The 16,108-nt window shown below is 38.7% G+C and overlaps 1 protein-coding gene across 6 annotated transcripts in view; it reads right to left on the reverse strand.

Moving 5' to 3' along the window:
* The window catches only part of PAN3 (poly(A) specific ribonuclease subunit PAN3), a 153,698-nt gene that overhangs the window by 38,172 nt on the left and 99,418 nt on the right, over nt 1-16,108 (reverse strand). For all 6 annotated transcript variants that reach the window (XM_051834118.2, XM_008275215.4, XM_051834122.2 and 3 more), the window contains 2 exons: nt 3,672-3,925; nt 503-607 (listed from right to left, as the gene is read on the reverse strand). In XM_051834118.2, coding sequence (XP_051690078.1) covers nt 503-607; nt 3,672-3,925 — 359 coding nt within the window. The remainder of the gene's footprint in view (nt 1-502; nt 608-3,671; nt 3,926-16,108) is intronic.

Here is a 16,108-nt window from a genome sequence, read left to right on the forward strand (position 1 = left end):
TGAATTTAAAGAGCTGTGCTATAACCCAAAGTATATGATAAACTCATTAAAAAAATCACTATATTGGTAGAACTTACATCTGTGAAACAAAAATATTTAAAGAATCTGGGAATTATCAAATAACTCCTAGCTATTTACAAAAAAAAAAAACCTAAGCTACTTTATAAAATTTTTTAATAATTAGAACACTTAAAATGAAATCAATTTCTGGACCAACCTATCAACTCTAAACTTACACCTATTAGGTTGGAAACCACATAAAATATTTAAGTACTTCCAAGAACTCTTTCAATCGAAAAGAATATGAAGTACACAAAGGTGGACCATTTAAGTAGCTATTGTTGATATTTTCTTAAAAGGTTTCCCTCAATAAATAAACCAGTTAAAATGTATGCATTCTAAATAATTTGCTTGAGCACAGCATTTTGAGTTGAAAAGAGCTCTTTCTCTTCTCTTTGCTAAAGCACAGTAAGTATTTCTACTAAGAATTATGAAAGCATACCTGTCGGAGTTCATCAGCCATGAAGAAGGAAGGTGCATTTGCTTTTGGCTGCATGTAAGCAACGTGAGGTGCAGTTGGAGGATAAATATGATAGTTTGGAAATACCTAAAAAGGCAGGGGGGGGAAATGCAATGACCAATTCTTCTCAGTGGATAAGCTGTTATCATTGTTTCATGTGACTGATAAATCTTGAGTACATTTTTAATTGTTAAATGATAAACATCTCAGAGAATAGCTATCAATATTTTCTGAATTAATTCACTTTCAAAAGGCTTGTATTTTAATAATCAATTTTTAAAATCTAATGAGGAATGGGGCCGGCGCCATGGTTCACTTGGTTAATCCTCTGCCTGAGGTGCCGGCATCCCATGTGGGCACCAGGTTCTAGTCCCGGTTGCTCCTCTTCCAGTCCAGCTCTCTGCTGTGGCCTGGGAGGGCAGTGGAGGATGTCCCAAGTGCATGGGCTCCTGCGCCCGCGTGGGAGACCAGGAAGAGGCACCTGGCTCCTGGCTTCAGATCAGTGCAGCGCCGGCCATAGCAGCCATTTGGGGAGTGAACCAATGGAAGGAAGACCTTTCTCTTTGTCTCTCTCTCTCACTGTCTATAACTACCTGTCAAAAAAAAAAAAAAAAACATCTAATGAGGAAGAAAACTTTTTTTAGATATACTCAAATTTAGGCTCCATTAAGTATACAAAATTAGCTCTTTGAAGAAATGTCTTCCACTTATAAAAAGATTACAGGAATTATTGGAATGCAATTGGGAGAGAGGAAGAAAGAGACTGTGAAAGGTGTTTGGGCACAGAGGCATAAGGAAATGGGCCACCTAATTCAAGCATTCTCTGCACATTAAGCACTTCACCCTGCCATAGCAAAGAGAACCAACTTACTTGAGGTCAGAGAGGGAAGTGAACAGAATGATGCAGTGAATATTTGCCTTCCAAGCAAACAATGACAAAATTACCAAGTTGGCTTCCAACTTCTTATCTTTTTATTTCTCCAACTGGACTCACCCTTACAACACTGCTTTCTTCTCCTTTTCCTTATCACTTTGTTCTCCTGCCTCTCCTTCCCATCACTGGTCCAGGATACAAAACTCAAGGCACATTTTAAAATATCTTTTCTATTTTTTATTCTTTCATTTTAAAAACTCGAACCTTTTTTTCTCTTTTAAAAATCCATTTAGCTGTTCTGTTGCCCTTAGACAATTATTTTGCTCTAGATCGCAAGTAGAACACTTATAAGTATACAACACTTATAAGGTTTCCTTTAACCCTATATCTGCAGGAAGAATAACACCTCTTTTTTCTTGCTTTGGTTTCCTTACATCAGATAACAGTTTGGCTTAATTACTTCAGGTTTTTCTAAGAGCAAATTTAAAGGGTAGTTTGAAGGGTAACAACAAAAACATGTGCCACATTTAATCTCTGTAAAAATAGCAGAAACAGTTTTGTGACAAAAGCACCTCTTTATTAACTAAATTTCCTCTTTCTACAAATGTGATAAAATAAAATATAATAAAAGCATAAATAATTATAAAACATAATATCCTCCACAAGGGCAAAATACAGATGAAGTCCTTACTTGAAAGGACTAAAGAGAGGCTTCTACTCAATTATTTGACCTTTTACTGATAAATAGTTCTAAACTGACTTGTGAAAGATTTCTGTCCAAAACAACAACAAACAAGAAAAACCCAAAATTCATCAAGACTGCTAGTTATTTTATTATTTTCCTAAAACCTATGTTAACAGGAATTACAACTACTTCTGTAACTTTTTTATTTATTTCTTACAAGGTGTTTAGGAACCATTATCTTCATTTTATACCTGAGAAAAGAAGTATAAAGATTCGGGACCAGCGCTGCAGCACAGCAGGTTAAGGCACCAGCCTGCAGCACCAGCATCCTATATGGGCACCAGTTTGGATTCTGGCTGCCTCACTTCAAAGCCAGCTCCCTTCCCATGAGCCTGGGAAAGCAGTGGAGGATGGCCAAAGCCCCTGGGCCCCTGCACCCATGTGGAAGAAGCTTCTGGCTTCTAGTTCGGATCAGCTTATCTCTGTCCATAGCAGCCACTTGGGGAGTGAACCAGTGGATGGAAGCTACCTCTCTCTGTAACTCTTTTATATAAATAAAATAAATCTTTAAAAAAAATATAAAGATTCAGAAGTCAAAACAAAGGCAGGACTAGGCTTTTAAAAGCAAAAAGGAATTTCCTGTCTTTTCACTGGTCACCTTTTGGGATTAGTAAAAAAAAAAAAAAAAAAAATCAATCAAAATAAATTATTAAGCCACTCAAGGAACCAATCTGTTTACTGAAATCTAAATATACTTTCCATAGGAATCTCTCATCTAAGACTGTGAAATGCCTCTGGTTTATATCTGTCCTCACTCCTGTAATGGAATTTGGCTTCCTTACACATGAGCTCTTCATCCACTACTTATTTTTCAAGAGTAAATAATTTTTGAACATGGACAAAATAATGAAGCGGAAAAGGTACAATGTATGTAACACCTTAGTGCTCCCCCCTTCTCCTCTCTGTACCCTGTCATCTATTTCTGGCTCCTGCTTTTTCTCTCTGTCTGCACACTACTAATTCACTCTTAGAAAACTTTCTTGCTAGACATATTCTTCTCCTCTTGGGCTTCAAGGTCATGATTTTTCTGAGCCTGTCTCTCCCCATTTGATAACTCTCTCTTCTCCCTTTGCTTTGGCAGCTCCTTCCTCATTCAAACTCAAGACTTTCATCTGAATCTTCTCCCTACTTAGCAATGATCCCAACAGTAACTGTTACATCTGGGGCAAGTCAATCATCAGTTTGCTTTCAGTAACTACCAACAAAATACTACCTAATTTCTGACCTTCTAACTAGAGGTCAAATTACCTGTACAGTACAAGCAAACAAATGTCAGTGAACATCAATGCCAGCTAACATGCAATAAGCAAAACATATTATAAAGTACTAAAATAAAGCATGAACAAAATCTCATTTCTGATTAAAACCGGATTTGCCAAAAACTAGATTAGAAAGACAGAACTCGATTAATTTAAGATTAAAATTCTCAATTGAATTAGAAAATGAAATACTTTTTACATCACAATAAAAGGATGCAAGCAGGAACATCACAGTAACAAGAGTACTATAATTGCTGTCTAGCGAGGACATACCATTCCAGTCAAAGGTGCTGGAGCTGGAGTCGTGTCTGTATAGAAGTAAGTTGTCCCACCAACAGTTTCCTTCTGGATCACCTGACCAGAAGATGGGTTCTGGGAAACAGGATTATTAGCAGGTGTCGAGGCACTAGAAGGCACCATGTAACTGGCTGGATTCGGAGTGTGACTTCTTCTCCTGGGGGCAGGAGAAGTGTGTGGAGTAATCTTGGGGGAATGAAGAGGGGAGGATCCAGCAGACAATGACATTCCTGAAGAAGACATGAAAAAGCTTCTTAATGAAACCATTGGTTGTAGAGTAAAAAAACAAACAAACAAAAAAAAACACAACGACAAAAACTGGGAAATAAAATGCAAATGTTCATTTGGAAGCAACATCTGATCTTTGGCAAATTTTAGGTACAAATATAAATGGCATAATTTTATCTCATTTTGTTTCAGAAAAAGAACTGATTAAAGCAATGTTACTTTTTCAAATAATAGTAATTTCCAAATAAACTGACAAACTTACTACAAGAAGTCTCCATATTAAAGTTTATACCAGAAACTTCAATAGTATGAACCACCAAAAATTTAATGAATCAACTTCATGGAACAGTGGAAAATAACAGAAGAGTGACTCTATAAAATTATGTCTTTTATTTTTAAAAAAACCTTTTATAAAAGGCTACTTTTATTTTTATTTATTTATTTATTTTTGACAGGCAGAGTGGACAGTGAGAGAGAGAGACAGAGAGAAAGGTCTTCCTTTGCCGTTGGTTCGCCCTCCAATGGCCACCGCGGCCTGCGCACTGCGCTGATCCGATGGCAGGAGCCAGGTACTTATCCTGGTCTCCCATGGGGTGCAGGGCCCAAGCACTTGGGCCATCCTCCACTGCACTCCCTGGCCACAGCAGAGAGCTGGCCTGGAAGAGGGGCAACCGGGACAGAATCCGGCGCCCCGACTGGGACTAGAACCCGGTGTGCCGGCGCTGTAAGGCGGAGGATTAGCCTAGAGAGCTGCGGCGCTAGCCCAAGGCTACTTTTTTATTAAGGATCACTTAAAAGTGCTACTACTAACTATTCAAACACATTCCCCCAAATATCGTAATATCCAAATGCAAATTATCTACTAAATTTCTTTTAAAAAGAATTAAGTGTTTCAAGAAGGTAAAAAAATAAGTCCAAGCTGACACAATACACATTTTTAAAAATCAAGCAGTGTATCTCTTTGATGACTTTTTGTCCATAACTCTACACAGACATACTCTAAAACAAATGGAAATTTCTACAGAAGCACTTTTTTAAAAATTAGGGCAACTGATACAGTATAATGTTTTAGCACAAGTTTCACATACTAACAACCAACAAGAAATTATGTGCAGAGCACTCATTTTATTACGCTGTTGTGGGGAAAGAGAATGACAATTGTCTTTTACCCTTCAGGAGTTTCCAAGCTAGCTGAGAAAAGAAGACCAGGTCACACATAAAAGACATGAAATGAGTTACAAAAACACTCAAATAGAAATTAATGTACTGCAAACCATATGCATAGATGCAGATGAAATGCAAACTAGTTAAAACAAGGTAGATTTAATTAAAGGCTTAGTGAAAGCGATCCGTTTCTAGAAGAAATTGAAAAAGGAATCTAGAACTATATTTCCTGGATAAACTAGCTTATTCAGGAACTATATTTTCTGGCCAGTAGGGAAATGACTAAAATCTTTTCTTACTGAAGTTATATGCTACCTTACAATCTAAGAAAAAGAAAGTATCAAAAAGCTGCTGATCAGAGAATTATGATGCATAGGGATATGAGTTTGTCTAGTAAGACAAAAGACAACAACATAATGTTTTCTGAAAACTTGTCTTACCAAAATGACCTGAGTTTTCAGATAATGTCTGTATTTTCTCTGGACAGCTCTCTGCATTTTCTAATGAGCCTCAACATAATCATTCCATCTGATTTTCTTAGCAACTAAATTGGTAGGTAGGTAAGGCAGGTCAGGTTATAAGCACCAAAGTACAGATCAGAGAACAGACATAGGGATGCTTTGGTATTTAACCAAGAACATATGTGCAAAGTCAACAGAAAAATTAGGATTTTAACCTAAGTTCACAATTTCCTGATCTAGTACTCCTACTGCTGTAACACAATGTCTACTACATTGATACTAAAATATGCCAGGAACTTTCAAGTATGTGTTAAATGTAACTAAGAAAAACTTCAAAAGCCTAAAACCCTGCTTTAATTTTAAAAACTTATGAAAAATTATATTAAGATAAAAGCCCAAGATTTATTTCAATATTCTAACTTCTAGAAGTCTGTTTATCAAACTCTGCATTATATATTTAACTATTAACCCATACAGCAAAACTTTTTAGTATATTTTCAAAGGACAAATACTCCTACTTATCTAATATGAAATGTTTTAGAGAATTTCTCCTAAACTTTTCCCCCGTAACAGGCACCAGTCTAAGTGTTCCACATGCCTCAGTTTAAATTCTCACAACCACACTGAGTTGGTATGTCACATTCATCTCATCTCACTAAGGAGGACAAACACAGATTATAAAACAACAGAATCACGATTCAGACTCAGGTCTCACTGATTCTAAAATCTGTGCTCTTGGTCAATATGCCATGCAACTGTCCAACCCCTAATCCCTTACATGATGGAACAGAAAGTGGATCCATTATACTTCTTAGTAGTCTCCAAAGTAATCAATCACTCAAGCTATATGGGGAGGGGTAAGTGCAGCATGGAGTGATGGGAAAGATTTTGACACCAAAGTAGGTATATAAAGTGAAACAAAAGATAAGACTATCCCATTTCTTAGAAATGGACTACTAAAAATGATTTAAATGAGGTTAAGAAAATTCACGGACAAGTGTTGTACTGCAGCATGTTAAGCCACTGTCTGCAAAATAGGCTCCCGTATCAGAGCATTGGTTCAGGTCCTGTTTGCTTCTGATCCAGCTCCCTGAAAATTCACCTGGGAAACAGCAGAAGATGGCTCAAGCACGTGGGCCCCAGCACCCTGTGGGAGACCCGGAAGAGGCTCTTGGCTTTAGCTGAGTCCAGCCCCTGCTGTTGTGGCCATTTGAGGAGTGAACCAGTGGATGGAATCTCTCTCCCACTCTCTCTCTAACTCTGCATATATATATGAACTGAGGCTGATTGGAGTTATTTACATATATTCAAAATAAAACATGTATATGAAGCATCACCACATACAAAATTAAAAGGGTACTTAAATTCTATAGGAAGCTAGAAATGAAACTTCAAATTACTAAAACACCAAAACTAGTCAGAAATAGCACTACCTTGGATCACCTGCGTTTACAAATATGCTAAAGAATTAAGTAAAAAATCTACATATTCCTTGGACAGATACTTTATAATTAGTATTATGAAGATGACAACCATAACATGTTCATTATATGCCCACAGGGGCCGGCGCTATGGCTTAGTGGGTAAAGCCACCGCCTGCAGTGCCAGCATCCCATATGGGCTCTGCTTCGTGTCCCGGCTGCTCCACTTCTGATGAAGCTCTCTGATAATGGCCTGGGAGGCAGTGGAAGATGGCCCAAGTCCTTGGGCCTCTGTACCTGTGTGGGAGACCTGGACAAAGCTCCTGGCTCCTGGCTTCAGATTGGCACAGCTCTGGCTGTTGGGGCCATATGGGGAGTGAACCAGTGGATGGAAGACCTCTCTCTCTCACACTCTCTTTCTCTAACTCTGCCTTTCAAATAAAATAAATAAATCTGAAAAAAAAGTTATATGCCTATATAAAAACACTGAAATATAAATAGCATGAAGGGATAGAAACATACTACACAAATGAGTTGTTAAAAATAAGGGTGCAACGTCCCCTCAGACCTACCCCCAAGGGTAAAGCTAATAACCTGCCACAGGATTCCAAAACCCATTAAGTTGGCAGGTACCAATACCATCTTTTTTTCTTTTTCTTTTTTGGACAGGCAGAGTTAGAGAGAAACAGAGAGAAAGGTCTTCCCTCTGTTGGTTCATCCCCCAAATGGCTGCTAAGCCAGGAGCCAGGTGCCTCCTCCTGGTCTCCCATGCGGGTGCAGGGCCCAAGCACTTGGGCCATCCCTCACTGGCTTCCTGGGCCACAGCAGAGAGCTGGACTGGAAGAGGAGCAACTGGGACTCGAACCCGGGGTGCCAGCGCCACAGGCAGAGGAATACCATCTTACTAGTTAAAGTGATCAGTTTAAGTTCATAACTGATCATGAAGATAGAATTAAGTGTTAAAGGGATCACATAAATGAGACCAACTGTCTGCTAATAATAAAAGAATTAAAAAGGAGAGAACAATCCAACATGGGAAGTAGGCCACTCAGCAGACGCACAGAATGACAAATGCCCTAAACAGCACTCGGGCCTCAGAATCAGCTGTTAAGGCATTTGAATCTGGCTAAAAAGCCCATAAGAGCATTTCAGACATGGAAAGCCAAGACACTGTGGCAAAAAATTACCTAAATGAAATATCTCTGAATGAGATCCCAGTGGAAAGAAGGGGTCATCAAAGAAGAAGGTACTTTTCTCTGAAGGGAGGAGAGAATTTCCACTTTGAAATGGTCCTGCCTCTCAATAATGTCGGAGCTTGGGAATCAAGAGGCTTCCATAGCCTTGGAGATCATGACAAGAGTCTCAGGTGATCATTGACATCATAAATAAAAGTGTCAATGGTTAAATCAACAATAGGAGTCACTGTGCACTTGCTTCACATGTAGGACCTCTGTCCTTAATGTGTTGTACTATAAGAATTAATGGTAAAACTAGTCTTCAAACAGTACTTTATACGTTGTGTGTCTGTGTGGGTGCAAACTGTTGAAATCTTTACTTAGTACAGAGTTGACCTTTTGTATATAAAGATAATTAAAAATGAACCTTAATGAAGAATGGGATGGGAGAGGGAGTAGGAGAGGGGATGGTTTGTGGGTGGGAGGGCAGGTATGGGGGGAAGAACCGCTATAATCCAAAAGTTGCACTTATAAAATTTATATTTATTAAATAAAAATTTTCTATAAAAATGAAATAAAATAAGGGTACAAATAAAAATGAACAGATTCTGCTTAAATCAAGCAAAGTTGATCCACAGTTAAGAATTCTTGGTTAAAAATTACATCTTCGTGGGGCCAGTGTTGTAGTGCAGCAGGTAAAGTTGCCGCCTGGGACACCAGCATCTCATGTGAGCACTGGTTCATGTCCTGGTTCCTCCACTGCCCCCCCCCCCGAAGATTTATTTTTTGAAAACACTTATTTATTTGAAAGGCAGAGTTACAGAGAGGCAGAGAGGCAGAGAGAGAGAGGCAGAGAGAGAGAGAGAGAGAGAGAGAGAGAGAGAGATCTTCCACCCACTGGTTCACTCCCCAGATGGCCACAACTGCCAGAGCTGTGCCAATCCAAAGCCAGGAGCTTCTTCTGGGTCTCCCACGTGGTTGCTGAGACTCAAGTTCTTGGGCCATCTTCTACTGCTTTCCCAGGCCATAGCAGAGAGCTGGATCGGAAGTGGAGCAGCCAGGTCTCAAACTGGCACCCATTTGGCATGCCAGCACTGCAAATGGGGCTTCAACCCACTGTGCCACAGCGCTGGACCCTCCTACGTTTCTGATCCAGTCTCTGTGGATGGCCTGGGAAAAGGTGGGCAAGATGGCCCAGCTATTTGGATCCCTGCTACCCACATGGGAGACCCAAAGGAAGCTCCTGGCTCTTAATTTCAGCCTGGCCATAGCAACCATCTGGCCAGTGAACCAGTGGGTAGAAGATCTCTCTGACTCTCTCTGCAATTCTGCTTTTCAAATAAATATTAAAAAAAAAAAAATACGAAATTTTCCATGGCATCTAACTTAATGTTTAACCATGGGATCTTTCACTTAAAAGGGTCTCAGGAATCCATCTGATGTAAACTGAAGCTTCTTCCATCTATGATGATGCACATCAGATACCTTATTAACAATGTTAATGTTCTTCACTACAAATTTCAACTCCTTCACATACAAGCATTCCTTCATCATTTGTACCTTTCTCTATAAGCAATGGGAAGGATTACCACTGATTATAGTAGCCTGATATTAACTGGCATACAATCAACAGAACTCAAAAGCAAATACAAGAGTACTTCAATAAATTCATGGCATAAGGACTTAAAAGATAAATTTATTCTGGTGCAAAAACAGTTTGAAACCCATGCATACAAAGGATCTACAAAAAGTTCATGAAAACTCCATAAACTGGATGGATTTCCATTTGTTTTTGCACCAAGATAAACTTATCTTTTATTTTTATTTTCAAACTTTTGAAAGTGCCCTCATCTATCACACACAGAATGATCAGTGTAAGAGACAATCTGAAGGGGATAGCATTATGGTAGAACAGGTTAAGCCTCTGCCTGTGATGCTGGCATCACATATGGATGCTTGCTGGAGATATGGCTGCTCCACTCTGATCCAGCTCCATGCTAAAGTGCCGAGGAAAAGCAGTGGAAGATGGCCCAAGTGTTTGGGCCCTTGTACCTACATGGGACACCCAGAAGAAGCTCCAGGCTCCTAACTTTGGCCTAGCCTGGCCAACTCCAGCCATTGCGGACATTTGAGGAATGAACCTCTCCTTCTATCTCTTTCAAAAAAAAAAAAAAAAAAAAAATCCAGAAAATGAAAATTTGTACTGCTTTGAGATCGGGTCTAAAATCTTCAAGTGGGGCTGGCGCTGTGGCATGGTGGGTAAAGCGACCACCCGCAGTGCTGGCATCCCATATGGACACCGGTTCGAGTCCCGGCTGCTCCACTTCCAATCCAGCTCTCTGCTATGGCCTGGGAAAGCAGTAGAAGATGACCCAAGTTCTTGGGACCCTGAACCCACTTGCGAGACCCAGAAGAAGCTCCTGGCTCCTAGCTTCAGATCAGCACAGCTCCGGCCGTTGCAGCCAACTGGAGTGTGAACCACTGAACCGAAGACCTCTCTGCCTCTCCATCCTCTGTGTAACTCTTTCAAGTAAATAATAAATCTTTTTTTTTTTTTTAAAGCCTCTTGTAAATAGTGACAATTCACTGAAGTAACAAAGAAATTAATATACAACAAATCAACACATTTCCCAAATACAAACATCTAATTAGTGAAAGACTCTGGAAAATGAGGGACAGAACTAATACAAAAATCTATCAACTCTCACCAATGTTATAACCACACAGAACTGTGAGATAATTTAACAATAAAGCAGAGGTAAGAAAAACAGTAATAATACACACACCACAAGCATGAAACTTAAGTAGAATTTAGAGCCTAAGAGGTTACTTTGTGCAGTTTAGCCCTGAGTCCATAAATTATGGAGAATGCAACTAAAACCCTTGTATAAAGCCAGGACTCTGGAAAATCTGCAACATCAGTTAATGTAGGACCAGAAAATTTCTATGTTATCAGCCCAGAGGCCCAAAGGGAAGTGGTCATGGGAGAAAGATGGAGGAGAATTTAAAGCTTGGGGTGATATCCTAAGGGAAATGGAAATGCCAGGCTTGTCCTATACATATGGTATATTTAGGGGAAACACCTTCACATGAACTTCCATTAATAGGAATCCCAATAAGAAATCAGTATAAAAGTTGATTTGTTCTGGCAAAGCCCTCAGAAACCTGGATGAAGCAAGACAATGAAGTATTTTCACGAACACCTCCCATATACACAAAACATACAGGAGCCTTTCCTAGAAAATAATTTCACTTAAAAAGAGATCAAATGTAAGAATCAGGGGCAGGCACAACAGTTAAGTGGCTGATAGGAAGCCAGCATCCCATACAGTAGTGTCTGGTTTGAATCCTGGCTCCTCCACTTCCAATCCAGCTTCCTAATAATACATAAACTTGGGGACAGGAGATGGCTCAAGTACTTATATCACTGCCAAAATTGGGTGGCACCATATTCTGGTCTCCCATATTCTGGCTGTGGTGGGAATTCAGGTAGGGAACCAGCAGATGGAAGATCTCTGCCTTTCAAATATAAAATGAAAACAATTGTTATAAATAAAAATTTTTTTAAATCAACCAATGGTGTTCCCATATTCTGGCTGCCTGGGAATTCAGGGAGTGAACCAGAAGACGGAAGATCTCTGCCTGTATCTATCTTTCAAATATAAAATGAAAATAATTATTGTAAAGAAATGTTTATAAAACATCACCATGTAAATATACTAGAGAATTAGCATCCTGACAACAAGAAACCCTAGAAGACAGAAACTTGTAAAATATAATTACTACTAAAATGACTGAGATGAAAGTAACAATCACAACAGAGCAAGATGCACGTTCTGCAACAGAACAAACGAGGTTCTTTAAAGAATGTAAGCATGAAAATTAAAGCAGAAACATTCTCAAAAGATGAGTTAAACAGCAAAGCAGACACAGAGGAAAACAGTAAATCAGAAAGATATGAAGAAATTATCTAGAAATTAAACTTATAAAACAGAACAAGAGGCTGGCACTGTAGCTCACTAGGCTAATCCTCCGCCTTGCGGCACCGGCACACCAGGTTCTAGTCCCGGTCGGGGCACCGGATTCTGTCCCGGTTGCCCCTCTTCCAGGCCAGCTCTCTGCTGTGGCCAGGGAGTGCAGTGGAGGATGGCCCAAGTGCTTGGGCTCTGCACCCTCATGGGAGACCAGGAGAAGTACCTGGCTCCTGCCATCGGATTAGCGCGGTGCGCCAGCCGCGGCGGCCATTGGAGGGTGAACCAACGGCAAAGGAAGACCCTTCTCTCTGTCTCTCTCTCTCACTGTCCACTCTGCCTGTCAAAACACACACACACACACACACACACACACACACACAAAAGAACAAGGGGGTCGTCGCTGTGGTGTAGCAGGTTAAGCATCCCACATGGGAACCAGTTCAAGACCTGGCTGCTCCACTTCCAATCCAGCTCTCTGCAGTAGCCTGGGAAAGCAGTAGAAGATGGCCCAAGTCCTTGAGCCCCTGACCCTTTGTGGGAGACCCGTAGGAGACTCCTGACTGCTGGCTTCGGATCAGTGCAGCTCCAGCCGTTGTAGCCAATTGGGGAGTGAACCAGCGGATGGAAGACCTCTCTCTCTCTCTCTCTCTCTGCCTCTCCTTCTCTCTTTGTGTAACTCTGACTTTCAAATAAATAAATAAATCTTTAAAAAAAATAAGAAGTATCCTAGAGAAAAATTAAAGATTAGAGAAATGATATTCAAAAAGAAAAATATGATTTTCAAGAACTAATTCACCATAAAAATTCTCATTCAAGAAATCTTAAGAGTTCTGAACAGAATAAGAAAAAAATAAATCCCCTTTGACAAATTATGTGAAACTATAACATGCCAAAGAAAAAGAAACAGAAAATCTTAAAACCTAACAGAAAACAGACAAACTATCAGTGGGTGGGCACTTAGTCTAGCAGTTCAAAGCCAGTCAGGATGCCCCCACATTCCTTTTCAGAGTGCCTGGGTTCAAGCCCCTGGTCTACTCCTGATTCCAGCTTTCTGCTCAACGCACTATCAAGGCAGCAGTGATGCCTCAGGTAGTTGGGTCCCTGGTACTCATGTGACATGTGACATGGACAGAGTTCCCAACTCTTAGTTTCAGCCTGGACCAGCCCTGGTTGTTGTGGGCATGGACATTTAGAGAAAGAACTACTGGATGAGAGAACATGTGTGCTATTGTGCTTGCTCAAAAAAATACATAAAAATTAAAACAATTAAAGTTATGAATAGACATTTCACCAAATAAGACATACAAATGGCCAATAAGCACATAAACAGAAGCTCAATGTCATTAGTCAACAATGACAAGAAAATAAACCCACAAACACATACCATTTCCTACCTACTAGAATGGATACTGGAACTTTCATACATTGCCAGCAGAAATGTAAAACAGTGTTGTCACTTTGAAAACAGTTTGGCAATTGCTTAATTTGCTAAACATAGTTACCATATTATGCTGCAATTCTATCACTAGGTACATTATGGGACAGAATTGAAAACATGGGAAAATTTGTATATCAATGTTCATAGTAGCATTATGCATAATTGCTAAAAAGAGGGAACAATCTAAATGTCTATCAAGTAATAAATGTGTAAACAAATGTAACATATCCATCAACAGAATATTATCTCCCCCCAAGAGGAAATACCAATTCAGGTTATGACATAAAAAAACCTTGAAAACACTAAAGAGGAAGAAGCCAGACATAGAAATTCCACATATTATATTTTCCTACACATATGAAAAATCCAGAATAGATAATTTATAAAGTCAGAAGGTAGATTAGTACTTTCCAGGGGCTGGGAAAATGCAAAATGACTACTACCAGGTACAAAGTTTCCTTTTATGGAATTAATGATGATGGCTGTTATACAATCTGTGAATATACTAAAACATACTGAATTAAAACTTTAAAAGGATGAATTTTATGATATGTTAATTTTATCATAACAAAAAACAATACTAATCAGTGCTAAAAGAAAAAAGAATCAAGAAAACTTTATAAATCCAGGTAGAAGAGGAGAGCAATGAAATACAAGAAAAAAAAAACCATTTAAATTAATTAGCAATAAAAAAAGATTAAAATTCTAAGCATAAACTTAACTAGAAATGTACAAGATTAAAATTCTGGAAAAAAAAAAAGCTTGAACAAAGAGAAATAAACATCTGTATTAAAGATGTCAATTCTACCCTAATCTAAAAATCTGTTAGTACAATGAAAACATGAACCATAATCTTAAAATTAGCCAACTTAATTAATTAGCCGCTAAATAAACATTGAGAACAGCCTGCTCAAATATAGAAAGGGAGAGGGGGGCGAACAAGATAAAGAAAGCAAAAAGGAGAATATTATCACCACTGGATATTAAAAAGTAACCTAACTACAGTCATAAGGATGCCTTAAATTGTCCAATATGAATAGTGGACCAAAGCTGTAGAATAGAGTGCCACAAATGAACTTAAATAAATATGATAAAATAAGTATAAGATAAAGGTGACTTCAAAATCCAGAGAAGGTACACAACAGCTACTCAAGAGTCAGGAGTCAACCATCAATAGATGAAAACACTTTCTAGCCATCAATAGATAATGCAATGATTAGAGGTAAACACGTTTAGATAAATGCAATAAAAGTGAATCTTTGATCCTCACACATAACTTCCAGATGAATATTCAGATTAAATATTTAAGTACACAAAAAGAAATGAAAAGGCTCTCACATGTTATAAAGACACATGTCTTTACTTTCATAGGTCAAAATAAAGTCCATCAATTTAACTTCTTCAAAACACTGAAAATTTCTACACAGCAAGAAAAGATGATTTGTAACACTTAATAAAGGGCTAGTCTACTTACCACACCATTCTTAAAGTCATTAATAAAACTGAAAGCAACCAAAAGAAAATGGACAAATTACACAACTAGCCAACTTAATCAAAATTAAATGTCTCAAACACAAAAAAGATGCTGTGATCACTTCTCAACCTTTTGGCTAACCTCAAGTATAAAAAAGAGGCTGCGACCCCTGATAATTAAGGAGATACAAATTAAAACCACTTTATTCCTTATCACTGCTCTCTTCCTAGTTAACACAGACAATAAGTAGAAAAGTGAATGACAAATACTGTCATATACTACTAATATCTTCTTGAAGGCAATCTAGCAGTGTCTATCAGTTAAACTTTTTTATTGCCATCATAATGGTAAACAATTACACAGAGAAAGTCATAAAATGAAAATGAAAGCTATTAACTCCATGGAACTGGAAATCTTTATTTTGCTCATCTTTGTGGCCCAAATCCATTTGAGGAAACTCCAAAAGAAATATTTTTTTCAATCAGAAAAGTTAAAAGATTTCCTCTCAAAATAAATCTATCTGAGATCTCCCAGTAAAGATCATTCTAAATAGGAAAACATTAAAAACATTCCTTTCTGAAGGAAGTAAAGAAAGAAGGGGGAGGGAGGAAGGGAGAGAGGAAGGATAGAAAGGAATTATCATTATATACTTCGGACTATACTTATGAACTACATTAAATCTGATCTCTTTATCTTGAAAAAAAGCTTAAACATTAATTTTAAAATCAGGGACAAGACAAAACGTCAACTATGTTTGTTCACTTGTACACAACACTGTACTAAATGCTCTAAAGACTGTAAAGGAAGAAAAATATTATCATTATTTGCAGAAAATGTAATATTCCAGACACTAGAATCTATAAAATATTAGGAGTAACAGTTTACTCAGGTGAATAAATATGAAATAGAATCATCTGAAACAGCTCCCTGCTAATGCGCCTGGGAAATCTGAGGAAGACGGCCCAAGTCCCTGGGCTTCTGTACCCACACAGGAGATCTGGAAGAAGCTCCTGGCTCCTGGCTCCAGCCTGGCCCAGCCCTGGCCACTAGTAGCCATCTGGGGAGTGAACCAGCAGAT

The sequence above is a fragment of the Oryctolagus cuniculus genome, chromosome 9, assembly GCF_964237555.1.
Source record: "Oryctolagus cuniculus chromosome 9, mOryCun1.1, whole genome shotgun sequence".
Lineage (NCBI taxonomy): Eukaryota > Metazoa > Chordata > Mammalia > Lagomorpha > Leporidae > Oryctolagus > Oryctolagus cuniculus.